Source organism: Staurois parvus, unplaced genomic scaffold (genome assembly GCF_062004578.1).
Source record: "Staurois parvus isolate SC_StPar_1 unplaced genomic scaffold, SC_StPar_1.0 ptg000270l, whole genome shotgun sequence".
In the NCBI taxonomy this organism is placed as follows: domain Eukaryota; kingdom Metazoa; phylum Chordata; class Amphibia; order Anura; family Ranidae; genus Staurois; species Staurois parvus.
In genome coordinates, this window is record NW_028318066.1 from 1,983,648 (window position 1) to 2,011,224 (window position 27,577).

The 27,577-nt window shown below is 40.8% G+C and overlaps 1 protein-coding gene across 12 annotated transcripts in view; it reads right to left on the reverse strand.

Moving 5' to 3' along the window:
- The window catches only part of AGFG1 (ArfGAP with FG repeats 1), a 122,317-nt gene that overhangs the window by 34,725 nt on the left and 60,015 nt on the right, over nt 1–27,577 (reverse strand). For 11 of the 12 annotated variants that reach the window (XM_089681538.1, XM_089681537.1, XM_089681543.1 and 8 more), the window contains exons 3-5: nt 21,136–21,251; nt 18,798–18,960; nt 9,394–9,580 (exon numbers count right to left, since the gene is read on the reverse strand). In XM_089681538.1, coding sequence (XP_089537664.1) covers nt 9,394–9,580; nt 18,798–18,960; nt 21,136–21,251 — 466 coding nt within the window. The remainder of the gene's footprint in view (nt 1–9,393; nt 9,581–18,797; nt 18,961–21,135; nt 21,252–27,577) is intronic. The other variant, XM_089681539.1, reaches the window with a different exon arrangement.

The following is a 27,577-nucleotide window of genomic DNA, read 5'->3' on the forward strand; positions in this document are numbered from 1 at the left end:
TTATTTATTCCATAACACATAGCCATGTTTTGACTGACTGCAATGAGCAGCAGATTTTTTTTTGGTTTCATGCACACAAACGTCATGTATGCACACCAGATGTTTGAAATAGCAACTAATAAGACTGTCTCAGTGCAGTATGAGAAAATGCTATTTAAATGTAATTCCTGTTGGCAATAGTTTCTAATTCAGACTTCTAAACAAGGCCTAAGCAATCTACAACCAATCCTAAGGAACAGAAAAACAAAACACTTGCTGATTATAGGGGACCTCTAGACTCCAAGAGTGACACACAAAAGGAAGAGTTAAAAACAGCAGCTGCCTGTTAGTGGAAGAAAACCCCAACTCTAACTGTTCTTAAAGTGTCATTGTGTTACATAACAGGGCATGCATGCTCACAAAGCCACTAAAGCATTTGTTTTCTGTAGAGTGAAATATATCTGGTTAATCCTGCCTTTAGCTGTTCCTCCCATCTTCTCTGTGCCCCCGCTGCAGGCTGAAATTGTGTAGACTAGCTGTTGTCATCTACTGAGCATGCTCCAGTTCTGGCTCCCTTCCAAGCTCCCTTCCAAGCTCTTCATTTCCTCCATTTTATCTGTGCAGCCCGCATGACTATAGTCACACATGTGGGCGTATACACTGTGGTAAATGACACTCCCCTTCCTCCATGTCCTCCTATTGCTTAACACAAAAAAAAGCTTAGTTTTAATATAAATTGGTATAAAATATATCAAATGTAATTGCTAATACCTGTAAGGTTAAAAAAAAAAAATACACATTCGATGTTCAATAAAAATTTATAGAGAGCTGTAAAAATTGCTTTCTGAAACTTTTTGGTTTTAGTCATGAGACCAGCAAAGCATAAATCAAGGCTGTGCAGACACAGACTGATACTGTAGAAAGCATACATCAACAGAGTAATAGAAGCCCCTCCCAAGGATCATTGCCTGCAGATGCCAAAGAACAGGGAAATCATGTGAGCACACAACAGTGCTGCAGGAATAAGGTACTTCGGTCATATACTGTATATCATGATACTGTTTTTATTTAAAATCTGCTATGTGAATGAATTATGGCAATTAACACTTCTCTGTTTAGTATCACTTTAATAATGTTCTCCTCCAACCTATCCTACCTCACTGGTCTGGTCACATGATCCATCAGCTCCAGCTCCCCAATGGTAAGCCAGATAGGTAAGAGTAAGGGGAGGGACATTTTTAAGAATTGTTATAGTTAAGCTTTTCTTCCACTTTAAAGAACATCTAAACCCAGAGACTAGAAATGTAACATATTGCAGCTTATTAATCTTTAGATATAGTGGTTGATTTAAAATTTTATTTTTCAGAAAAAAGAAATTCAGCTTATACATAACAATATCCATTGAGCTTGACAGAAATGCAGTGTCCTGGTCACTGTCACTGAACTAAACTGAGAGCACAAATATAATTTTCGTCCTTTCAAGCTATCCATCTAAAAACTACCATATTCCGTTGTTTCCCATGTATGAGAAGTGGAGAGTAAGAGTTTGTAGCTCAAATCAGGACAGCAGCTTTGTGACAACCATGGCTCCCTCCATAGATATTGCGGAAATGTGAGCATGGGCATGCTAGAATTGAAAGTATTTAGGTATTTGCTGGAGCTGTCAGAAAGCTGGGTGGATCCCGACAATATGGTCTGGAGGGATTCTGGCATCAGCTAACAGCAGGTTTTAGCCCATTGTTGGCTGATTCCAGGTTACAGGAGAGCAAAAGTACAGTGAGTGCACTCCTGTGACCCAGAAGAGAAGTATGGCCACAAAAGCATTGTCCATATTTCTATTTTAAAGAGTAACTCCACTTTTGCAGAGAAGAAAATAAAACCCCTCTGGTGAACAATACACATTGCAGGGATTGTAACAAACTTTGGATCATTTGTTGCTGTAGCTCTTGGTTTCATCAGACTGGTAGCATACACATTCTGAATGGGAGGGTCTGTGCTTTAATGAGGAAAGCTGCAGTAATTGCATCCCTTTAGAAGTGAGTAACCTTTGGTGAGTACCTCACCTACATTTCTGTTACAGGGGAAGCCCACAATCTGACTTGTATCTTAGTGCAAACTTCTGGGGAAATCATTGAGCCAATCACACAAGCTGGAAATTACATTTTTGGAGGTGTTTTATATACAAACTGGAGATCCCTGTGCTCAAATCCATACAGCTAGTGCATGCATTTATCCATCAGGTGCTAAAGGGGTGTAACCACATTAACTCTAGAAATTCTGAAGGACCCTCTGCACACTGGTATATACCCTTTCAAGCAAACTATGCAACAAATAGGGATATTTGGTTCACACATATTGCAATACATGTTTAAGCTGGCCAACTGTGTCAAAGTATTGCAATATGTGTGAACCAAATATTGATGATATTTATGATGGATAAATGCATGCACTAGCTGTATGGATTTGAGCACAGGGATCTCTTGTTTGTTGTATTGTTGGGTCAGTAGCCAGACCTGAACCTTGTAGCTCCCCCCATTGTGTCTTTTCCCCTATGTTAGCATTGTGTCCACAGTAGCACTTGCGTAGGCAGGGCAGAGTAGGACTGGCCATAGAGGGATTACTTTGACGCAGTTGGCCAGCTTAAACATGTATTGCAATATGTGTGAACCAAATATCCCTATTTGTTGCATAGTTTGCTTGAAAGGGTATATACCAGTGTGCAGAGGGTCCTTCAGAATTTATATACAAACTGTGTACAGAATACCTCCGGGCTACCATATTGCATTGCATTTTACAATGACAGCACTGCAGACTGAAAAGAAAAGGTAATTTTTAATAACATTAAATTACAACATGGCTTGTGTAGCAAATGCATATGGAACATTTTTTATTTGCTATTTTTTTCCCATGGAAGTGGAGTTACCTTTTAAATCCTCTATAAGTACCTCCCCTGCAGCAATGCATGCTCCCTCACTGGTGTATTTTCCTCTTCATCTTTGGCAGACCCATAATGATGCAACTCTTATGCAAGGGCACTGTAGTTAAATCATCCTGGAGCCAGGGCATGCCAGGAATGTACACTGAGCTGTGCATGTGTGGCTCATTGTATATTTAAAAGAAACATTGCTGGCAGGCAGAAGATAAACTTTTATTGTGTTGTAGGCATAGAGTCTCTTCTGGAAAAAAGCCTTTCTTCCAGCAATGATTCAAGAACAATTAAGCATACTATAGCTATCAGTGCTCAGGGGCAGACAGATACAGCATGGCTCAAAGGGACTCCCAATAATAGTAAATCAGGGAATGCAGAGATATCATACTTATACAGGTTGTCTGGTTCAGGCAATCAGCTAATCTGTATATTAGCAGCCCTGGTAGTTTCAAAGTCCATGAGAACGTTAAACTTATACAGTATATTTGGAGACCTAAACAGCTCTGTAACTGAAAACTAAAGAATGGCTTTTAAATAAGCAGGAATTCTTTCACCACTTGAAGATCATGGTCTACTACAGTGGCAGGAGGCCGAATGTGGCCCTTTGCTAGCTGTGGCCCTTTGCTAGCCTTCATCCAGCCCTTGGGGCACTATTTTTCCCACTTATACGAGGAACTATTCCTTCCACTGGCACCAACAACTGCCCATAATTACTGCCACTAACACCAATGATGCAAGGAATTATTCGTCCCGCTGACACCAAAAATGGAGCATAATTCCTGCCAATGACACCAATAATGGGCCACTATTCCTCCAACTGACACCAATGATGAGATATAGTTAGCTCCCACACTAGGAAATATTCTACTCCCACTGGCCACACTCCAACCCTAAGTCTGAAGGACAGTAAACTGGCCCTTTGTTTAGAAATTTTTGAAACCCAAGGTCTACTAAGTAGGCCCTGGAGGATAGCAAAGTCTCTATCTTCTCTATCTTTTTACCAGAGATGAATCCTTCAAATAACTTTCCGGCCTCAGGGAACACCTGCTAAGATTAGTATCTCTATCTATCCATTCAGTCGTATCCGACCCTTGGCGATTGCATGGACCGTCACTCATAAGCAACTTTTTCCATGAATTCTCTTAGCAATTATTTTAAAGGGTAGGTTGCCAGGTCTTTCCCCAACCCCTACCATGTAGGAGATCCTGCATGGCCAGGGATGAAACTAGGGCACTTTAGACAGGAGCCAATTAACCTATCAGCATGTCTTTGGAGTGTGGGAGGAAACCCATGCGAACACAGGGAGAACATGCAAACTCCATGCAGGAGGCGCCATGGTTGGGAATCGAACCCATGACCCAATTACTGCAAGGCAGAAGTGCTAACCACTAAGCCACTGTGCAGCCCAATATTAGTATAACAGGGGTCATTAAGAAAATACAGCTTACATTGGTAGTCAGTGGGAAGACAAATGGTTTGCTGTAACTGTTTGTGACCTCAAACACAGGTATAAAAAAACACCTGTTTCAGAAGCGTTCAGCAATTTTTCTTTTTTTATGCCTCTAAACGCAGCTCTATTTCAGCCTATGTGGCCATGCACATCAGGTGTTTAGAGCACTATGTATAAGCAGAAATGTATTCCAATGGCCAGAAAAAATATTCTGCCCAGCTAAATGCATTCATGCTCAATGCGCACACATACTTGACATTAGAGGCATTTTATTTTGCCATATTCTGACAGAAAAAAATTCAGCTTATTTGAAGCATAAATTCATACACTCATTGGCATGAGGCCTATAGTGTGTATTTAAATCCGTGAGTGCATCTAAGGCCTCGTTCACATGTGGCGATTATATCCGTGCAGGGTCATGTTTACCAGCAAGGGATGCACAGGTGTATTGTGCATCCCCCCTGTGGGCAATCCTATTCATGCCTATTGGGATACAGCAGCTGCACAGACAGACGTTGGGTCCCAATATGACAACCATATGTTTGAGGGTGCATGCTCCCGCATGGATATCATACTGGGAACAGCCAGCACGGGGATGCACGCAACACCTGTGCATAACCATGCTGGTAAACATAGCCCTGCGCGGTGCACGAATATAATCACCCTGTGTGAACAAAGCCTACCCCCCCACACTGATAATGATGCCTTCCAAAGCGGTCTTTGCTGCTCCTTTATCCAGAGTGTAGGCACCCTAATATAGGAAGTACGTTACTGCCCAGATCACCAGGTGAAAACATAGGTGGGGAGCTTAAAAAAAAAGAAAACTAATGCAGCCATCACATCTAATGACTGATAACTTGCAATATTACATATTTGGTTTTGGGTTTATTACTATTTTAATCAACCTGCAAAGCAAAAAATGTCCATACATGGCTCGAATTTTGGCCAATCCCTGCTAAAATGGGAAATATTTGAGCTGTGATTGGTCCTGTCGGCACCACCTGGCTCCACAAAATTTAACTGAACAATCAATGGCACTGGAAAGAGAACGGTCAACTGAATGGTAACTGCAAACAATATTATGAAGTCACTATTTGGGTACTTAGACTGTCATAGGTGTGGCAGCTGTCTGAATACAGAAGCCGACAGGGAAGATTCCTCTATCCATGCTAAACGGAATCGATTGATTTCTCTTGATCGGCTGAACTAGAGTAATCTTAATGTGTACAGCTAGGTTTAGTTACAATCACAAAAACACTTAAGCACTTGGGCTTTTAAGGCACCAGATATCAAACAAATGGCATGTTTTGTGAATGGCTAGGTTTAGTATGTCCATGTCAAGTAGTTAAAAAAAGAAAAAAAAAAACAGTTGCTGTGTGTCTCACTGGAGATGACTATTATTTGCTAAAATGGCACAAGATAATAGGGTGAGAGAAAGTGCTAACACATAAGAAACAAGATGTGAAAGTGTGAGTTAAGGAAGTTAAAATTTACATTCAAGAAAACAGGCCGAGAAATCACATGAAAGTAAAAAGACACCAACATTCTATTTTCCCTAGTAACTGGCCAACATCCAGACAAGTATCTGACACCGCTGCTACAGATATCTGAATTATGCAGCAATTCCTTACATTATTAAACCTGCTCTCGACCCAAAAGAAAAACTAGCCTTTGCCTTAGAACTACAGATAAAAGACCTGTGTGCGATTGTGTAACTTACAGCGGCCAATAAATATTGTTACAATATTATATTGCTGCTGGTTTGAAAAACAAAACCTGTGTATAAGATAGAATACAAAAATGAAAACCTTTACTTTTACTTCAACTAAAGAATAGACTCTATACCTCACATTTCTGCTATGCCTTCTCCTTTATTACTGAGGTAAAGAAATGCCATAGCAAGACTGGCAAATGGCAATATATATACTTTAATTATGCATTGAACTATTTGCTGGAGTTTGCATTAAAAAGTACAAATTCAACCCATATAAGCAATGCCACATTGCTAAAAGTCACTCCAGCTAACAACTGCCCTAGATAAGACATGCAAACGAGATAAATTCAATTACACTAAACCTCTAGCTTTTTTTCAGCTCGAGCAGTTTTCATACTTTGCCCACATGTGCATTTTTAAAAAATCCAAAACATGTTTTTGGAAAACAGAAGGCCTATAAAACGAAAAGTTAGAAGTTGCAAAATGTTATGTTGTATATATTTTCAGTAAAACATACAATAAAATTAAATTTAATGCATGCAAGCAAAATCTATAACGTTTTGGAAAATATAAAAAGATGAGATTGTGTCAAATAAATACATACAAAACATTAAATAAAAAACTGAAACAGTGAAATTTGGATACCCAATATTGCCCATAGGAGATGCATTAAAAATCTATACAGCTCTTTAGTTTAATGTTAATCATAAACAATGGTCCGAGAATTATTTCTCCCACTTCCACATGCATGGTGATACCAAATTATGTGTTTTTGTACGCATGTGTGAGTAGGTTTGTATATTTTTACATATGCACACTGGAGCGCTTTAACCACTTTTCCAATTCTGAGATTCCTCTCCTACATTTAAAAAGTCAGCATTTTTGTTTTGTTAGAAAATTCTTAAGAAACCCAAACGTTATATTTATGCAGAGGCCCTAGAGAATACAATTGTAAGTGTTACAATTTTTTATGTGACATGGTATTAGCACAGCTTTTCAAATTAAATTCATTAAAGTGTATTTTTTCTAAAAAGTTTTAAGTGCGCACAAACATTTTATAATACACAATTTTTTGGTAAAATATAAAGAGACGGTGTTGCTTCGAGTAAATATATATACTAAATTATTCACAGGCAAAGTTTTAATGCTGGTTCACATTTATGCTGATTGGATGCAGTTTGAACCGCATCCAATTCACATGACATGCGAATAAACATTGCTTCCTATGGTTTCTGTTCACATATGTCCGGTGCACCAGCGGTGCACCTTCAGTGTGGTTTGAAAAAGAGTCCTGTACGATTTCTGAGAAGTGTGGCCCAGTTCAGGTGCGGATTACAGGTTATTGACTTCTATGGAAACTGTTTCTAAATCACTGTTTCTAATGGAAACTGTTTCTAATGTGTGTGAACAGGATAATTCTAAAAGCTAATTCTGTCCTGAACCTGATGTAAACCTGACATGAACCGGTGAACAACTACTGTATCAATGAACTGTAAAACCAGACCATCAATTCGCACCGCACATGTGTGAATCAGCTCTTGCTTTTACAGGTTACTACCTTAGATTTACAGAGGAGGTCCAGTGCTAGAATTTTTGCTCTTGCTCTGACGCCCGCAGTGATACCTCACATGCGTGGTGCAATCGCGGTTTACATATGCGTGCAGGGCCATCACGAGTTTGCCTTTGCACGTGAGCACAGGGGATGGGGATTCTGAAAAATTAATTTATTAAAATTATTTTTATTTGATTTTTTTTTTTTTTTTTTTTTTTTTTACACTGTACCATTACATTTTTTTTAAATGGATTTTTTTGCTATCACAAGAGATGAACAGCATAGCTTGTAGTAACATGGGCCATGCCAGTTTGGCTTTATGGAGAGATCTAAGGTCTATCAGACCCCAGATCTCTCCACTGGCCTATAGAGCAGCAAATAAAACAGAGATTGGTTTGATCTGCTGCTACAGAAGGTGGCGAAGACTTGTAAATAAAAGAACTGAAACTGGAAGCGACTAATTCCTCATTGTTTCCAGTTTTTGAAATTGAACAGCGGGAGGAACAAGGTCAGTTCCTCTCACCCTGTTCGGGATAGCCAATGCTGCCAGTGGCATCTCCTCACTGGGCTCTCCCGAGCGATCGGGAGTGGGGTCAGACCCCCTTTGATCACCTGTAAAAGTAATCCAGTGACTTTTTAGCCACTATAACTACTTTTACATTCGAGGGAATTGCTGGCCCTAAAAAAAATATCTTGTCACTGCTGCAGTGATCACCGAGACATCACTCTTCCAATTCAGCAACGTATCAGTAAGTCGCTGGTCATCAAGTGGTTAAACTTTTCTTATTGATTTTACTCATTTTATTATTTTTGAGCGTACAATTATATTATGCAGTAACAGGTTCTTTGTATGGAGACATCAGACTCCTAATGTCTCTCACCCGCAATATCCCTGAGCTGAGGACAGAAAGTCCCTGATCAGCACCAATCACAGCAGCAGCTAGCTGTCAACTGACAGCCATAAACCCAGAAATGCTCAGAGCAGAGAATAGAGCAGAGAACAGAGGCGAGGTTGGGTATCATGCCATCTGGAAGCAGTTTTCTGTTGTCTCAGGCTCCCAGGAGAAGTGGGAGAATCTGGGAACCACTGAAGAACCAAACCTGAACTTCCACCACATGTAGAAGTGATTGGGCAGCTTTAGAGCCACCCAGATCACTTCCTTAATCTAAAAGCTATTGCTAGACTGCATTAAAAGGCGGGAACCTGCAAATAAAATGTAAAACTTCAGCAATTTTAAAAGTTCAGCAATGTAAGCCCAGTCAGCTTTCCTGCTATAGGAATAGTACGGTTTAAAGAAACAATACAACAAGTAAGACATATTCCAGCTTCTGTAATTTTTTTTTTTTTGCAGTGTGCAAATTCAGTGGCAGTAATTTTGACACAACACCTGTTCTTCCAGGAATGATAACTATAATTCATCATAATGGAAAAGACAAGCTCTGAAACTCACCCTTTACCTCAACTAAACTGCCAAAACACGCATTTAACCTAAACCTAACCTCTTAACACTCTAAACCTACTGAGATGATGTTTTATTAACACACAGATAAATACTATCATGGCAATACACTTGACATAAACCCTCTTGAAAATGTAATGTGATAAAAGCATCCCTTTAAAAAGGGTCAAATTACTGATAGATCCTGAAAAACATGCACCAAATTGAAATAGTTCAGATACTAGAATTAATCAGTTTATAAAAAACAGTCCTTGACGAATAGTAACATTAGTGATTCATATTCTCCATAAAATAAATAGTGCCACATACCTGTGTGACTGTTGAAGTTTGCAAAATTGGCAAAGTTCGCGGTGGCAGCTTGCTGAGGCGCAGGCGTAGCAAAGATGTCTCCTCCAAGGTCGCTCAGAAGGTCAAACTTTTTCTCTTGGTGATGGTGGTGATGATGATGATGAAGATGCTGTTGCTGGGGCACCTGATTGCGAGCCACAACAGGAGACTGAAAACGAGACCTCTATTAGCTGAACAGAAGTCCATTTAAACATTTAAACCGTGTTCTTACTGGAGACACAGCAGAGGGAAATGCAAGCTCCACTGTGAAACTCTGACAGATAAGTAGTGCTTTAACAGCAGCAAACCGCCTTAAGGCCTGGCTCACATCCATATGCAGGTTACGGTTGATGCTTTTTTCCCCAGTTCGTTTTTAATGCATTTTTAGGGAGGTGTCTGTTTTGCGGGAGAAACCAGCAAAAACATAACAGAAACGCAACAAAAATGCAAGCACTGTGTTTTTGATGCGTCTCCATTGAAATAGAACTATAGAACCAAAAACGCAACCTGCTGTGGGAAAAAAAGGCCCTGATCTTTTCCAAGAAACATACCAGTGGAAAACACACAGATGTAAACATGACCCATGGCAAACCATGCTAAATGGACTGTAGTGAGTTTCTGCAAAACTGAAAACGCACAGGTGTGAACCAGGCCTAACACAGAAAACATTCAAAACTGAGATTTCCTCCATTGAGAATCACCAGTGCCTTACATTACTAGAGTTTTATGTTCGGTTTCAATCAGGTGCACTACATGCTTCAGATTGTATGTTCTCCCCATGTTCTTTCATTTCCTTTAGATGCTCTGGACATACTGCCATCTACCAACAATGGCACTACAATATCTGAGTGTTCACATGACCACTTCAGGTACATTAGCCTGTAAGAGCCATTGAAACAAAGACTACCAGGAAATTGGTCCAAAGAACAGCCACACAACAAGCTGGGATCTTCACTAAACATTAATCTTCATAAATTCTGCCATTGCTGGTTTCCTTCTACTCTTTGAATATTCTATGGCAGGAGGAGCTTGTGCAGCGATGTTTGGAACAGTGTTTAGTGGAGATGAGATTGTAGCGTGATGTCTGGCCATGCCATTCTTTGGATCATACTAAGTGGGGTCAGAGGCAAGCTGGCACCTGAGGTGGGGTGAATGGAGCACATATGTGCTTGGAGCAGAATCATCGCTGTTTATGGACCAAGATGGAATGCTGCAATTTATTTATTTATTACAGATACTTATATAGTACCATCAATTTATGCAGAGCTTTACACATATATTGTACATTCACATCAGTCCCTAACCCTCAAGGGGCGTACAATCTACAGTCTCTAACTCACATTCATACACATACTAGGGCCAATTTAGACAGGATCCAAATAACCTACCAGCATGTCCTTGGAGTGTGGCAGGAAACCGGAGTACCCGGAGGAAATCTACGCAGGCACAGGGAGAACATGCAAACTCCAGGCAGGAGATGCCGTGGCTGGGATTCGAACCAATGACCCTAGTACCGCCAGGTGGAAGTGCTAACCATTTAGCCACTGTGCTGCCCAGTATGATGCATGAGAACTTAACTGCTCAATGACACTCATCCCTAGATTGTAAGCTCGAAAGAGTAGGGCCCTCTTACCCCTCGTACGTTGTTTGTTATTGTTGTACTGTGCCATGTATTGTCCCCCCCCCTATTGTACAGCGCTGAGCAAACCCTTTGGCGCTATATAAACTCGATGTAATAATAATAATAATCCCAAATTTCTGGAAATATGTTTGGCTGGACTACAATAGCAATGCTACAATAGTATACCAGGACACACTAGCTCTATACAAATCTCATTACAAATCCAGAGGGCCTCATATAAGGAATAGGACCTAAACTGTCTTGTAACAGCTATCTTAACAAAAAAAATTTGAAAACAAAAAAACATAGGCTGTCACGTGACTTTTTTTTTTTTTTTTTTTTTTAGGGTCATAGTTCACAAGCAAACTGAAATCTGGGCCTCCAGAATAAAGACTCAGCACCTCTGGAACAACCGAATAAATTCAAGTGTAGTCTAATCACAGGCAGTGTATGCTGACACAGAACGTCACACCACATCTAGTGCTCATAGCTGCCTATCTCTCTGAATGAAAAGGGATTCTGCGACAAATGGATTTTGAAACAGGATTTATTTTCTGCACATCCTGCACAAAATAATGAGAAGACCTATTTGATATGCACACAGAAATAAAGCCGGTATAAACATTTCCAAGCCATTCCGCTCACAGAAGATTAAACTATATTTTCCTACTGTTTAGCATTCTAACTTGCAGACACCTTTACAGGAATGATCTACATGTAGTGTCTTCTTAATACAGGGCACATTGCCGAATTACATCTGTAATAATTGTTACACATACGTTTCTCTCCCTGAATACCTACAACATATGTTAAATCATTCCAGTACAGACTACAAACAAAATACGGAACATGCACAGTACTAGGTTTACTTTTCAATTATCTCTTCCAAACAAGGGTTAAAGCTGAACTCAAAGATTAGTAAATACCATCTAAGTGTAAGAGTCATGTGTATTCTTCCTTGAATCTGGGAGTGCTTTGTGTATTCCTTCTGTGCAGTACTCCAGTGTAAAACTTTACCTCTGTGCAGGAGGTTCCTCTAATAAAGACCAGTCACTGCTGATCTCTTTCCTTGTGCTGGATGACTGGTCTCATCTCCTCCCCTCCCTTGTCATTTTCTGCAGTCTGTAGTGGGTGGAGCCTCCTGGATCCCCCCCCCCCCCCATAGCTCTGCTCTTTGAACAAGCTATATACAGCACAGCGATGTCACTACTACTTTTTAAAGGTAATATCTGGGTTTGCATTGACATTTGTGCACACAAAGTGGATTTCTGTCCTTTGTATTAATGTAAAACTATAGGCAAAACTTTTTTTTCCCCACTTTGAATAGAGTAAGGGAGGGTTATAACTCCTGTCCGATTTTTTTTTCACATTGTGAGATCCATTGCAGAGATTTCCCTTCACTTACTATCCCATAGCTAAACAGGAAGTGAGAGGAAATCCCTGCAAATTAAGAGAAATCCTGGGTGACCCCCAGGTCACCTGAACTAGTGTCTGCATTGGAGAATTTCCACTCTATTACTGTTCTGGGGACAACCCAAAATTTGGGAATTTCTTCTACTTTCAATGAAAATGGCGAACAGGACAAATAGAGAGTGAATCTCCTGAACAGAGACACAGAGAGCAATAAAAACTGACAAGTATTCAAACCCCTCACATGCTATCCAAAACTAAAAGAAAAAAAAAAAAAAGTCTTGCCTTTAGTTATACTTCAAGGAATATAGAAGGACTCAAAATTTGAAGTCCTGGACTACTAGCCAGGCCTTAAGAGTTACTCGCCACCAGGTGCCCCACCCAACCCCTACCCTGCCCGGGCCCTAAACACGCCCTCGTAAATTATGTCACTGTTAAATGTTTTATGCAGATCCACCCCAGGTCAGTGTTGTCCTACAGTAAAATCTGCCCTAGGACAGTCTTTTCCCAGTAAATCCCCCCCCCACCCTGGTCAGTCCATCCCCAGTAAAATCCCCCCACAGGAGGGGGCAGCGAGACAGGTGGGGGGCCAGCGTCACAACAGGGGGGCAGTGGGAAAGGTGGGGGGCAGAATGACAGCAGGGGGGACAGGAGAGGGCAGCGTTAAAGGAGTGGGGGACAGTGGGATAGGTGGAGGCAGCGTCACAGGAGGGGGGGGCGGGGGATAGGTGGGGGGCAGTGTCACAGAATGGGGGGCAGTGGGACAGGTGAGGGGCAGTGGGCTAGTTGGCACCGTGCTACAAGTGGGGCTGTCCGATTTCACACAAGTAGTGAGACTTGGTGGCCCCATTGACTCCCACTGTTGAAGGTGGCATTGACAGATCCTGGCGCGTGGCTGGCCAGTTGGTGGTAGTGGTGGGGGGGGTCGGGGGGGTGTGAATGTGTGGCGAGGGCCATGCCTGCAGTGTCCTCCGTGGGGCTGTGCAGGACTCTGCTCCGCCTGGACTATGCACGAGGAGGGATGGGGGAGACTCCAGTAGTTCTGGAATACTGGGCTGGGCTCCACACTCGCCCCCATGTTATATACACTCACCAAATGCGAGTAGGCAAATGGAAATTTTGAGGCCTGGGATAAAGGGTTAGTTCATCTTTTTCAAAAAACCACCTATGCATATAGGGGGCATCTGTAGATCAAAACAAACTCTGCAGTTTTAACCAAAGTTCAATAATACCCATTATAGGTGTAGGCCATTTACGTATATCCTGAAGCCTGATTGGAAAACTCCCAGGACATTGCTAAGTGAGACCTATTTATTCCTGTTCATCTTCACCATCACAGGAGTGAACTCTCAATTTTTGAGCCCAGAACTACTACATCAGGAGTGAGAAAGCAAACGTTAGGAGGTTTGAATCCGAGAAAAAGCTCACTCCTGTTATGGTGAAGGTGAACAGTAATAGCTGGGCTTCTCTTAGCAATGTTCTAGGAGTTTTCAGGTCAGGCTTAATGAAGTACATAAACGGCCTATATACACATATAGCAAGGGTTTTTGGTCAAAGCTGCACCGTTTGATTTTATCTCCAAAACATCCCTTTTCTGCATATGCAGTTTATTGAAAATTATTATTATTTCAGGTACTTATATAGTGCCATCAATTTACACAGTGCTTTACACACACACACATATATATATATATATATATATATATATATATATATATATATATATATATATATATATATATAGTACATTCACATCAGTCCCTAACCCTGATGGGGTGTACAATCTAAGGTCCCTAACTTACATTCATACATACGCATACTAGGGCCAGTTTAGACAGATTCCAGTTAACCTACCAGCATGTCTTTGGAGTGTGGACGGAAACCGGAGTACCCGAAGGAAACCCACGCAGGCACAGAAAAAACATGCAAACTCCATGCAGGTGGTGCCATGGCTGGGATTCGAACCCATGACCCCAGTACTGCCAAGCAGAAGTCCTAACCATTTAGCCACTGTGCTGCCCAAGGTAGATCTCCAACCAAAGCTTTTTTTTTCTCTTATAAGTTTTGGATAGAGTAAGAAACGTTTAGAACCTCTTTTGGGTTTCAAAGTAGAATTCCATTAAACTGCAACTGAGCTCAAACAGCCAAAGATTGAGTGACTTGTGGGCAATTTAACTGCACTTTGTTTTTTTTTGTCTTTTTAGCAAACCTGCTGCTGTAGTGGTGTTGCTAGTGAAAGGATTACAAGTGGTGACCAATCATAAGGTTTCAGAGAAAGAAAAATGTATCTTTATTCAAGCTCATGCTTTCATCAGCACAGTTAAAGCCCAAATCCAGGATTAGCAACTTATTTGATATAATACTTTTTTTATCCACAAAACCAGCGCATTTTTAATTTTAAGAGAGAGAAGCCAAAAATGTCACTACCTGTAACATCACCATACTACAACCACTTTCTAAGCTCTAATCAGATTCCTGGGGAGGTTTTATATAGAAACATCTTGCCATTTCCTCCTGTGTTATTGGACCACATATCCCATGATTCCCGACATCTGTTTTTTGTCTTTGTGCAGAATCACAGTAAGAGTTGTGGGCAGAGTGGTGTGCTGCTTTGCCGTAGTGTCTAATATGGCCAGAGCAGCACATCAAAGGCACAAAAGAGTACAGGTGACACCGTGGTACCAAACAAGAGGTAGAGCGGGACAAGGGCAGGTGAGCTAAATAAATTGGCATTTTAATATACTCGACCACCAAAATATTCACATCACAAGCAGAGCTCTGAAAATTACACAGGGGCAATATGATGTATTTTTAATTTTTGCCTGGCATTTGCCTTTAAAAGGTCTATGCACAGCTTTGAAGCACAGTAAAAAGGTGTCCCTCTGAGTCTTTTAGTTCACTAAATGGAACTGTATGAAAATTTGGTGTGAATGAGTTTCAATATAAAAAGTGTATATACCAGCTACATTATACTACTCATATGTGTAATATAGCATTTATAAACACACCGCAGAGACCTGAAGTATATGGGAACATGCATACAGAATTTCTGTCTGGTGAATATGGAAAAGTGGATCAAGTTTCTGTAATCTAAATATAAACCAGCATCATTTAAATCTAGTAGAATGTATCACACATACACAGTACCGGCTGAAAGATTCTTATCCTTATATATCAGATTTATGGTTATGATCTGATGTAATCAGAATCCTAGCAATGTGAGGCTAAGCAGTATATATAATTCACGGCTTCGTATCTCTTCCCTTAGGGATCACACTTGTTTTCCAGCAGGCCAGTGGAAAACAGCAGTAATTATTTGTGAAGCTTGCTATAGCAGTACTTTAGGGAGAACTTTATGGTGACGTTCGCTTTAGCAAGAGTCATGTGATTAAGACAACTATTACTATTAGAAGAACAAGCCATTTCCAGGAAAGTGTGGCCTCTAGGGAATGGTTAAGGGAGAGTATTTAAGAAAAATCATTGCTTGAACAAGAGGTCATGCACTACAGAACGGAGTGAATAGCTGGCAGGAAACACAAGGGGAAGTATTATTCACCACTCCTCCATTAAAAAATATGCCTGCAACAACAAAAAAAATAATCTAAAAAAAAAGGTAGAAAAACGTAGAGAAAGTGGGAAATGAAAAAAAAGAAAAGAAAAAAAGGCCAGCAATTGGCCCAGGCTTAAAGTAATGGTTTTTTTTTTACGTACAATTGAACTTCCAGTTTAAATCTGCTAGATACATTTTGGGTGCATCAAAACATAAGAGGTGCAAAGTCTTGTAGCTTTTTTTCTATAAAAAAACAGCTACAGCTTTAGTAGAACAGCCTGTCCCCTGCCAGCAGCTGCAGAATGGAAATCTTACTCTCTGCAAGAAGGCAGTGATGACATTAAAGAGGTCTGACATGCCCTCTAAGTTAAGGCCAGAACTCGCCTACTTGAAAGGGGGGGGGGGGGGGGGGATCATGAGCTTTGCTGATTGCAGAGCTTCAAATCTGACATAGCAGATGGCGTGTTGGTCCTCTGCAATAAGGTCATTGCTTCCCCACAAACAGCAGGGGTCATGCTCTGCGGGGTCATGCTCTGCAGCTCACCGTAGGCTTTAGAAACAAAATGATGTGTAAGACATTGAACACATTTTTCCTGATGCACCTGAAATGTATGAAACACATTTAAACTTAGGGTTAAATTGGACTTTATGTACAACTTGAGCAGTCAAAAACATTACATCTTGTACCGATCTAAATTTTCTGGTACTTAAAGTGCAACTGCAGGCAAACGTCTAGATAAGCAGTTTAAATACATTCATTATATAGGTCCCCTGTGTTACCTGCTAAATGATTTGTTGTTTTGTTCAGCCATGCCAGAGATGTACACACCTGTCACATTGAGCAGCCAGGAATATCACTCAATTACACCAATTCCATGCATATTTGTACAGAGGTGATGATTCCAGTTCACAGTCCAGTAAGCAGAGTGGAGCTGGAGCAGTGACACTTGCCTGCCTTTGCAATGTCATAGGCGGTATAAACACAAGACTGACTGTACAGATTTAGCAGGTAAAATAGTAAACATATCTAGATTAAATTTATTAAGCCATTTACCTGGAGCTCCACATTAAGAGCCCCTGTGGTGTTGACTGGCTTAATGGCAAAGCTGACCACTGTTCTCAGTAGCAGACACCTCCACCTGTCTTTATAGAGCACACAAGTAATCGAAAACATGCTCTATAAACCAAACTGGGACCAGAGCTTCCATAGCTGACATTAAAACCTGACTCCTGACTGCTTACTACTTTGTTAGTATCACAATTCCTGCTGAAAGGAAGATGGAGGTTTCAAGAAGGGGCAGGGCTATATAACCGCACACTTCCAATCACACTTTCCTTTACGGTGTATCCTGGGATTCAAGTCATCTAGAGGTGCCAGCAACCAGGGAAAAGAGTTAACTTATCAATAAATCACCCTACAGATTTACTTTCAACTGTAAAAGAACAATGATGCTGAAACTTCTGCCAATCCACCTGAGCATGTGAGGTCATTAACAGATTTAGTCCTCATGCACACTGGATGTTTTTACAGCGGCTGTTTTTGGCTTTTGATGTTTTTTTCTACAGCCAGTAAACCCCCCAGCATGTTATCCTGTGTCCATGCACACAGACTGTAATCAACATTTTTTGGCAGGGACGTTTTTTGGCTGGAAAAAAAACCCAGAACTAGTGGGTTTCTACAGGAGTTCTTTAGCTGTAAAAATGCTCTAACACTGAGCAGCATTTCTGAACTTTTTGTGACTAAAAAAAAAAATTTTTTTTTGGTCAACAAAAACTCTAAATAAAAGCTAAAATCACAACCACGAAAAAAACGCGGCAAAACACTAATACAAAAACGCTAAAAAAAAAAGCTGAAAAACACGTTTTTAACGTGACTTTACACAGCTAACATTACCAGTGTTATTAAAACACCCCGTGTGCATGGAGCTGAAAGGGGATGATTAGGAAGGTTTCAATTTTACTAAAGTATTACTGCATTAGCATCTTGAATCATATTGCTTTAGCCCGGGTTCACACTGAGGTGCGGAATTCACAGCGGTTTCTGTGTGAATTCCGCACCGCATCACAATCGCACCCTGTTCATGCAAACTGCTGTGGGTGTGTATGTTAAGTTAACAACACCCTGAAATCAGTCCGCAAAATGCGGTGCGATGTGCAGGTGTGAAGACCCATGTGATCCGATTCTAGTGCGAACCCAAAAAAAGGGTCCTGCACCTCTTTTTGGCGCAGATGCGGTGTGATTTGAGACATACTAAATGTATGGCTCAAAATCTCACCGCACAGAATTTGCATGTGATTTGCACAGAAATGAGATGAGGTTCCTGTGCAAATCACATGCGATATGCTTCACCACACAAGTGTGGACCCAGCTTAACAAAATTAGACCATCCATGTTTGATATCACAATATTTATGTATACTACAGTTATTTTAAAAGAGAAACAGACAGTAAAATCAAGTAAACTCCTGCCAGCAAAAAACAATGGCGCTGTGGGAGGGATTCAAGCCATTAAAATCGCATCATCTATGGGCTGCCTAAGATTTTATCATACTCCAACTAGCTAACTTTTCAGTAACCAGTGTGCAACAGCACAGGAATAACATGAAGGAGATAGTTAACATTTCCCAATTTTTCCTTTCATCTTACTGGAATGACGGTGTATGAACAGACTAACACATTAAAAAAAAAAAAAAGTTCTGCTTGCTGTTAGGTACAGTATCTATAAATACACCTAAAAATACTCATGTAAGTTACCCACAACTAAATATATGATTAGTTTCTGGTAAACACACTTCCATGATTCACCTGGCTAGGGGTGTTCTTGTTCAGGTGTAGAGTCGGTGCAGAGTCTCCCAAGAGAGTTTTCAATGGTTTGACTTCTGGTGTACTACTAGCACTACTTGCTGAGGACCCAGATATAGAGGCATGAACAGAAGCCACTACTCTGGCTTGTTCTGGCGGTACATACCTGGAGGAACAAAGACAAAATTATTACAGCTCAATCAAAAAGCATGCAACTACAGAAATGGCTATATATACACACACAGTATATTCCAGGCTATTTCAAAACAAAATGCATGGCTAGATTTCAATTATGTGACTGCTAGACCACATTAAATCCCACAAATTAGGGTTCAGGGCTTCTGTCAGCTTTTATTGCCGTCTGTGGCTTCACTGGATACAGGATTTCCCATCACCGAGTATCCCATAAAAAATTGTCAAATGTTGTAGCCCTTCTGAACCCTACCCAAAACAGTTTCAGCTCTAAATGGAACCTAACATTTTGGTACTTTATACTATTTGCAAATGTATAAATTGATAAACTGATTTAAATCAATATGTTGAAAATGTGTATTTTGAAAATGGAGTTTTAATACACAGTTCTTTTACAGTGTCCAGAGAATTTTTTTTTTAAAATGTGCAAAGCCCAGGGTTGTCTGCTTAAAGTGTTACTAAACCCACAACTGTAAAATCAGTCTGTATATACAGTAAAGCATGCTGGTTATATTCACTGTGGAACCTAAGGGGTTAAACTTCTGCATTGTGTAAACATGCTGTTTGATCCTGACTTCTCTGATCCTCCCCTTCCTATCTCCTGATAAGACATAATAGCTTAGTAAGTATTGCTAGAGGTTTTTTTTGGTTTTTTTTTCCTTTGGACAGTGCATTTGATCAGCACAGGGCCAATCAGATAAGGTGTTCCACATTCTCCTAGAGCAGAAAAAACTCCTCCTACAAGCTTTAACCAGTGCTCTGCCGAACACTGATAGATGTCACAAGACTGCTGTAACTGCTGAGAAAAGGTATTTAGCAGTTTATATTTACTAATATAATTGCAATTCCATGTTCTGTGTACTTTAGGAGACCAGATAGAGTGAATGCAGAGTCCTGGGTTTAGTAACACTTTAAGCGATTCTATTTAACTAAAAATTCAAATGGCTCCTTATCACCTTATCAGCAAGCAGATGGGGTGGGGAGTGTACCTCCCCTGACACTTTCAGCTGGATGTGTGTGTTAGTAGTTTGAACCCGAGCATGTATATTCACAATGCAGCATGTATATTCACAACACAGACTATTTAAAGCATTTCAGTAAAGCCCCATACACCCGATGAGAATATTGGACGAATGATCATCCGTTTTCTTTGCATGCCAGTCTCATATTGAAAGTGAAGGTGTTACTAAAGTTACGAAAATTCTTGTGCAAAAGAAAGAAAATTCGGAAGTCATGTAATGTATTTGTATTGTATTTTTGGACAAAAACTGTATTGATTAACCAAAAATCGCACGATCTGGTAACAGACGAGAACATTTTTCGTGCTTGTCCCTTCAAATAATTTTGGACGAAAGCTGTGTACTAACGATCAGATTATTGTACGATCACTTTAAAAAGCGGTATTTTTCATACGATTTTCTGATCGTGTGTACTAGGCTTAAGTCACTACATAAAGTCTGAAGCTGCATTCTCAAGTGTGTCTATTGTATTCCCAAATTGAAGAGATGGGTAAATGGGAATTCATGTTAAAAAGGAGAAAAGTGAAATAGATCAATGACCTCAACATACTACAATCAATGGGTTGTAACAGAGATTTTGATTTCTTTTTAGGAGATGGGTAGAGTGGTTAACATCATGTACTTTGTTCCACAGGTACTGCACTGTTCCAATGAAATTAGAAAAATAGGATATGATACACTTGAAGTCTAAGGTTTGAATGGAGGAGTTGCCATGTCTGGTTAGCATATGTCTGAGCTTGGGAGGAATGATACTATGTTGAGATGCGAATAATGACCTGAGGAACAGTCCAGTGGGGTGACCAGAAACAGTTATCTTTGTGATATTTTAACAATAGAGCAACTTTGAAATAAAGATGATTTAGCCTGCAGCAGTGTTGTTGGTTAAATGCACACACATTTATACAAACATACATGTTATAAGCGTATGGTTCAAAAAATGTGTTAAAAAAACCCAAAAAACAAATGGAACTAGTTTTCCTGAAATATTGCTGGCCTAAACTGGGTCTTGCATATCTCCCATGATTCTAGGTCTGAATTATGCTGTATATACATAGATCAAACATACATTCACCAACCAATAGTACACAATTCACAGCATTAGAATACTAAAACTTGATATATGTCCTTACCATCTCTTCTTTTCATATTTTTCTTGAAGGAATTCTTTCACTTTCTGTGGATCTCTAAAATCTGGGATTGCAGAAGACCTATCATCAAATAATCCTAGCCAAATTTGTTTGCACACCTAAAATAAACAAAGAAAACCATGATGTAATTACATGCTGTGATGATCAGGCTTTCTATTAATAAAACATCATGTGCCTATGCAACTTGAACAATCAAGGAAATTAAATCCGTTAGTATTCTGGCTGAAAGGTTCTATACAAACTGTTTACAGTGCCTTGATAAGTATTCATACATCTTGAAATTTTCCACATTTGGTCATGTTACAGGCAAAAACATAAATGTATTTTATTGAGATTTAATGTGATAGATCAACACAAAGTGGCATATAATTGTAAAGTGGAAGGAAAATAATAAATGTTTTTCACAATTGTTTACAAATAAATATCTGAAAAGTGTGGCATGCATTTGTATACAGCCCCCCTTACTGTGATACACCTAACTAAAATCTAGTGGAACCAATTGCCTTCAGAAGTCACCTAATTGGTAAATAGAGTCCACCTGTATGTAATTTAATCTCAGTATAAGTACAGCTGTTCTGTGAAGCATCACGAAGGCCAATGAACACACCAGACAGGTCAGGGATAAAGTTGGAGAAGTTTAAAGCAGGGTTAGGTTATAAAAAAAAAACATCCCAAGCTTTAAACATCTCATGGAGCACTGTTCAATCCATCATCCGAAAATGTAAAAAGTATGGCACAACTGCAAACCTACCAAGACATGGCTGTCCTCCTAAACTGACAGGTCAGGCAAGGAGAGCATTAATCAGAGAAGCAGCCAAGAAGCCCATGGTAACTCTGGAGGAGCTGCAGAGATCCACAGCTCAGGCGGGTGAAGTATTTGTCATGCAATCCACAAATCTGGCCTTTATGGAAGAGTGGCAAGAAGAAAGCCATTGTTGAAAAAAAGCCATAAGAAGTCCCGTTTGCAGTTTGTGAGAAGCCATGTGGGGGGACACAGCAAACATGTGGAAGAAGGTGCTCTGATCAGATGAAACCAAAATTTAACTTTTTGGCCTAAAAGCAAAACGCTTTGTGTGGCGGAAATCGAACACTGCACATCACCCTGAACACACCATCCCCACCGTGAAACATGGTGGTGGCAGCATTATATTGTGGTGATGCTTTTCTTCAGCAGGGACAGGGAAGCTGGTCAGAGTTGATGGGAAGATGGATGGAGTCAAATACAGGGCAATCTTAGAAGAAAACATGTTCAAATCTGCAAAAGACTTGAGACTGGGGCGGAGGTTCGTCTTCCAGCAGGACAACGACCATAAACATACCGCCAGAGCTGCAATGGAATGGTTTAGAACAAAGCATATTCATGTGCAAGAATGGCCCAGTCAAAGTCCAGACCTAAATCCAATTGAGGATCTGTGGCAAGACTTGAAAATTGCTGTTCTTGTTGTATTTGGCTGGGCACCCTCCATATACATGACCCTACCTATTAAATTGTGACCTTGCCATATTGTATCTACTATGACCTTTTTTTCTCTAAATCACATTTGAAATTAGGGATGCACATACATTGTTGGCTGAAATGTGTCGGTCAAAAAGTGTCATCAGCATTTTGCCGATAGGAAAAAAGGTGCCGATAATGACCGCCGAAAAAACACGATTTTGCCACGTTTAGGGTGCGTTTTTTTATAGGTCCATTGACTCACAAAAATGCATCAAAACACAACACATGTGCATTTTTGAGAGGTTTTCAGTGCACTTCAGACCTGGTTCACACCAATGAAGTTTGCGTTTTGTCTATTTTGCAATCCATCTTGCATTTTTGCATGAGCGTTTTTACTGCATTTTGCGCTTTTTTAAAAAAAAATTTGCCCAACTTCTTGCTGGGCAGATGAAAACTGCAAAATGCATCAAAAGCGTGGTAAACACATAAAAATTTGTCACGTTTGCGGTTAGAAAAGTCCCTGACCCTTTCCAAAAACACAGAAGCTATAAAAAAAAAAAAAAAATAGATGTGAGCGTGTCCCATAGGAAACCATATTAAATAGGCTGTAGTGCATTAGTGCAAAAAGCCCTTTAAAAAATGCATTGGTGTGAACCAGCCCTCAATAGGGAGGTGCACTTTTGGTGTTTTTTTGTTTTTTTTAACTCACCAAATATGCACACAACTCCTCCGGTCACCCTCCTCCATCCTTTACTACCTCACCCACATCTTCAATCTCTCTCTCTCTACTGGCACATTCCACTCCCCCCTAAAGCACGCGCACATCACCCCCATACTCAAAAAACCCTCCCTGGACCCCACCGACCTGAACAAACTTAGACCCATCTCCCTGCTGCCATTACTTCCAAGCTCCTTGAGCGCTTAGTCTACAATCGCCTATGCGCCCACCTCACTGATAACCTCCTCGATCCACTACAGTCTGGCTTCCGTCCCCTACACTCCACCGAAACTGCCCTACTCAAAATCACTAATGACCTGCTAACCGCCAAAGCTAATGGCCACTACTCAGTCCTCTTACTCCTCGACCTTTCCGCGGCCTTCGACACAGTCGACCACCCCCTCCTCCTTAACAAACTACACTCCCTTGGCATCAGAGACTCTTGCTCTCTCCTGGCTCTCCTCCTATCTATCCCAACGCTCCTTCAGCGTTACCTATAACGCTACCACCTCCCCCTCTCTCCCCCTCTCTGCTGGGGTCCCCCCAAGGCTCGGTCCTCGGGCCCCTTCTCCATCTACACCTTCTCCCTCGGCAAACTGATACACTCCCATGGCTTCAACTATCACCTCTACGCCGATGACACGCAAATTTACCTCTCCACCCCTCGCCTCACCCCTTCAGTCTCCGCCCGTATCACCCACCTACTGAACGACATATCAGACTGGATGTCGCTCCATTTCCTCAAATTGAACGTTTCCAAAACCGAGCTCCTGATTTTCCCCCCAGCCCGTGCCCCCCTCCCCCCCACCCTCCCCATCATGACCAACAACGCCACCATCAGTCCCACCCCACAAGCCAAAGTCCTAGGTGTCACTCTAGACTCAAACCTGTCCTTCCAACCCCATGTCCAATCGTTGGCAAACTCACGCAGGCTCCACCTCCACAACATCTCCAAAATACGCTCGTTCCTAACCCCAGACACTACTAAACTACTCGTTCACTCCCTTATTATCTCACGTCTGGACTACTGCAACTCCCTTCTCACCGGCCTACCTCGTCGTAGACTATCCCCACTTCAGTCTATCCTGAACTCAGCGGCCAGACTCATCCACCTTACCAACCGCTCCGCATCTGCCACCCCCCCCCCCCCCCCCCCGTCATTCCCTCCACTGACTCCAGATTGCCCAACGCATTGAATTCAAACTACTAACACAGACATACAAAGCCATTCATAATGCTGCCCCAAACTACCTCACCGACCTGATACCCAAATACCACTCTACCCGTAATCTTCGCTCCTCACAAGACCTCCTACTTTCTAGCTCCCTGGTCTCCACCTCCTACGCCCGACTGCAGGACTTCTCCAGGACTTCCCCCATCCTCTGGAACTCACTACCCCAATCCATCAGACTGTCACCTACCCTCCTCACCTTTAGGCGCACCCTGAAAACCCATCTCTTCAGGGAAGCCTACCCCGCCCTCACCTAACTGCCGATCTCCTCCCACCACTCCATCTCCCACAGCCACTTCCTCCTGTACCACTATCCCCTCCCTCCTAGATTGTAAGCTCGAAAGAGCAGGGCCCTTGTCCCCCTCGTGTTCTGTTTTGTTACTGTATTGTCTCATGTACTGTCCCCCACTATAACAGCGCTGAGCAAACCTTTTAGCGCTATATAAATACTGTATAATAATAATAATATGCACCAAAAATGCAGGATTTTTAACACTGCAAGCGCAACTGACCAGAGTGAAGACATACATTGAATTTAAATGGATGCATTTTTATTGAGCTGTCCTTGGTTTTTTTTTTGTTTTATTAATGCAAAAACACTGCCAAAACTGCTCAGTGTGAAAGCAGCCTATTGGCCAAAAGGTGCTGAAAATAAATTCATATTCATTTAAATTCATGAAATTAATTAAAAAGTGGAATAATACAATTATACATAACAAAAAAAACATTGTCCATTTCAGTTTTCGGTCAAATGCATCCTGATTTTTTAGTTTCGGCCCAGTAATTTTCATTTTGCTGCACCACTATTTGAAAGTAAAAAAAACAAAAAACCTAGCCTCCCTAGACGAATTTCCCTTTTAGACAGGCCTCTTGCCTGTGCCATCCAAACTAATATTTTCCCATAACAAACTGCTAAACTTTATAAAAAGTGCTCTTTATGTGAGCAAGATTTCTGTAAAATTCTAGTTGCAGTCATATAAACAGAACACCTATACAAACCCAGCCATGCAGATATTCCCAGTATATGTCTGTACAACCATGGATGAGTGGATAAATTTACACAGTGGTATTGTATTTCGCATACCCCCTACCAAGCCAGGACTGCCTTGCCTGTTTAATTGATGAGTCTGCTACAGCATCTGGAACTGGCACTAATCATGTTAATTCGAGGAAAAGCAAATAAAGCCTGCGTTTTCTTGTCTTCTGAGAACCGTCATTTGGAGTTATGATTGTTTGCTACGTCTCAGTAAAAGTGTGTGAGACTTTGGAAGAATTTGATCTTAGTTGCCTTGTGACTCAGTCAGGTACTGGTGCTGCAATGGCTTCTGTAGAACTGTCCGATACAATGTTGCACAATGTCATTCTGAGAGTGTCAATCTGAAAGCCTAGGTGCACAACTGTGCATTTTTAGCGCAGAAAATACAATCCATACACCCTTCTTTCCTATGGGGCCTGTTCACAACTATGCAGTTTCCTGCAGTGCATTTTTTGGAAAGGTGCAGGGACTTTTGGACACAGGACAGGGGCTCCATAGACATCAATGGAAGTGCATGAAAAATGCACATATTGTACATGCATTTTTGGTAGGGTTTTGTGTTTACACAACCAGTCTCATCCTACATACCTGATGAAGTCACATGTGCTGTGCCGCAACACGTAGGTGACGTGGTGACGCAATTTCTGACACGGACGCCATCTTTGTACTCCACATGAACCCATGCAAGTACACCCATAGCATGAGGTTCCAAGGCTTACTATCTGCTGAACTAATGTGAGTGTAATGGTTTACATTGCCTTTTATTTTTAATAAACAATATTACACTATGGAGGTTCTCTCTTTCTCCTGTGGGAGCTGGTCACACTTATTGTAGCCAAAGGGGAGTTTGGAGGTGATCTTGACCTGGAAAAGCTTACATGCATTTACCTGATGCAAGGTTTTGTCTGCATTGGAGGATACTATTAAGAGGAATCCATACTTGGGGGGTCCAGGAGTGATCCCAAAAGCTAGCAGGCCCTTTTTAGGGTCTCGGTAAGGAGGTGAGGAGGCTGCAATGCTTAGGATCACCTGCATGTTTTTGGAACACTGGTGTCACATTAATTTTTTTGGACTTTTGTTTAGTACTACTTATACTGCATTTTTTATTATATAAGGGATTCATGTGTTTATTTTCCATTATTTTTTCATCATTATCCATTATAAGGTTTTGGATGTGAGTTTTGTATTTGTACACATTATTTGAAGTGTTTTTAGCACTGAGCACTTTTTTCACTATTATTGATCTACTTATCCCCCAGTGCTGGGATCACATGCGTGTCTCACCATTTATGATTTTTTTTTTTTTACTTTAAAGTTTTTTTCACTTATCTCAATTGAGATCTGGAATAATCAGAACTTTATTTTGTATAGTTGTATCACAATTGGTCTATTGGAGACCATTGGTTTATGTTATATATTCACTGAGTTTTTTATTTATTTTTTTCCCACTTGGATACCCTATAAGGGATGTGATCACAATTTATTATTATTACAGTATTTATGTGTTGATAAGAGCACTACACCATTTTTTCGTATTTTTTTTAACCCAGTCAAAGGGCTCATTCACACAGCAGCAGCACTGTGCAGCATTGCCCAATGCAGTCCAAGAGCGAAAAAAAATGCAATTTTGTTTAATTAAGAAAAAATAAAGAGAATATGCTGCATTTTTTTTTTCAACACATTACAATGCACTGTGGCGCATAGAAATACATAAAACACATTGCAGTGTTTTGTGTTTTTTTAATTTTAACAACGTATTTACAGGTTCACACTGCACACAAGTTATGCACACGGCAAAGCTGTGTTGTGAATGGGCCCTGAAGTATTGTTCTCCCTAACAGGTTTTTGCCAAATGCTCTACACACCAGTGTTTGACAGCCATCAAGCAAAAGCCCCATAGGGCTGCAATGCCCCCCTGGCGGAAGCCAGGCTCAGCTTGCTTCACTGTGAGCTTAGGATCACTAAAGGGGTATCAGGATGGTGAGTATGAGAAAAATCGGT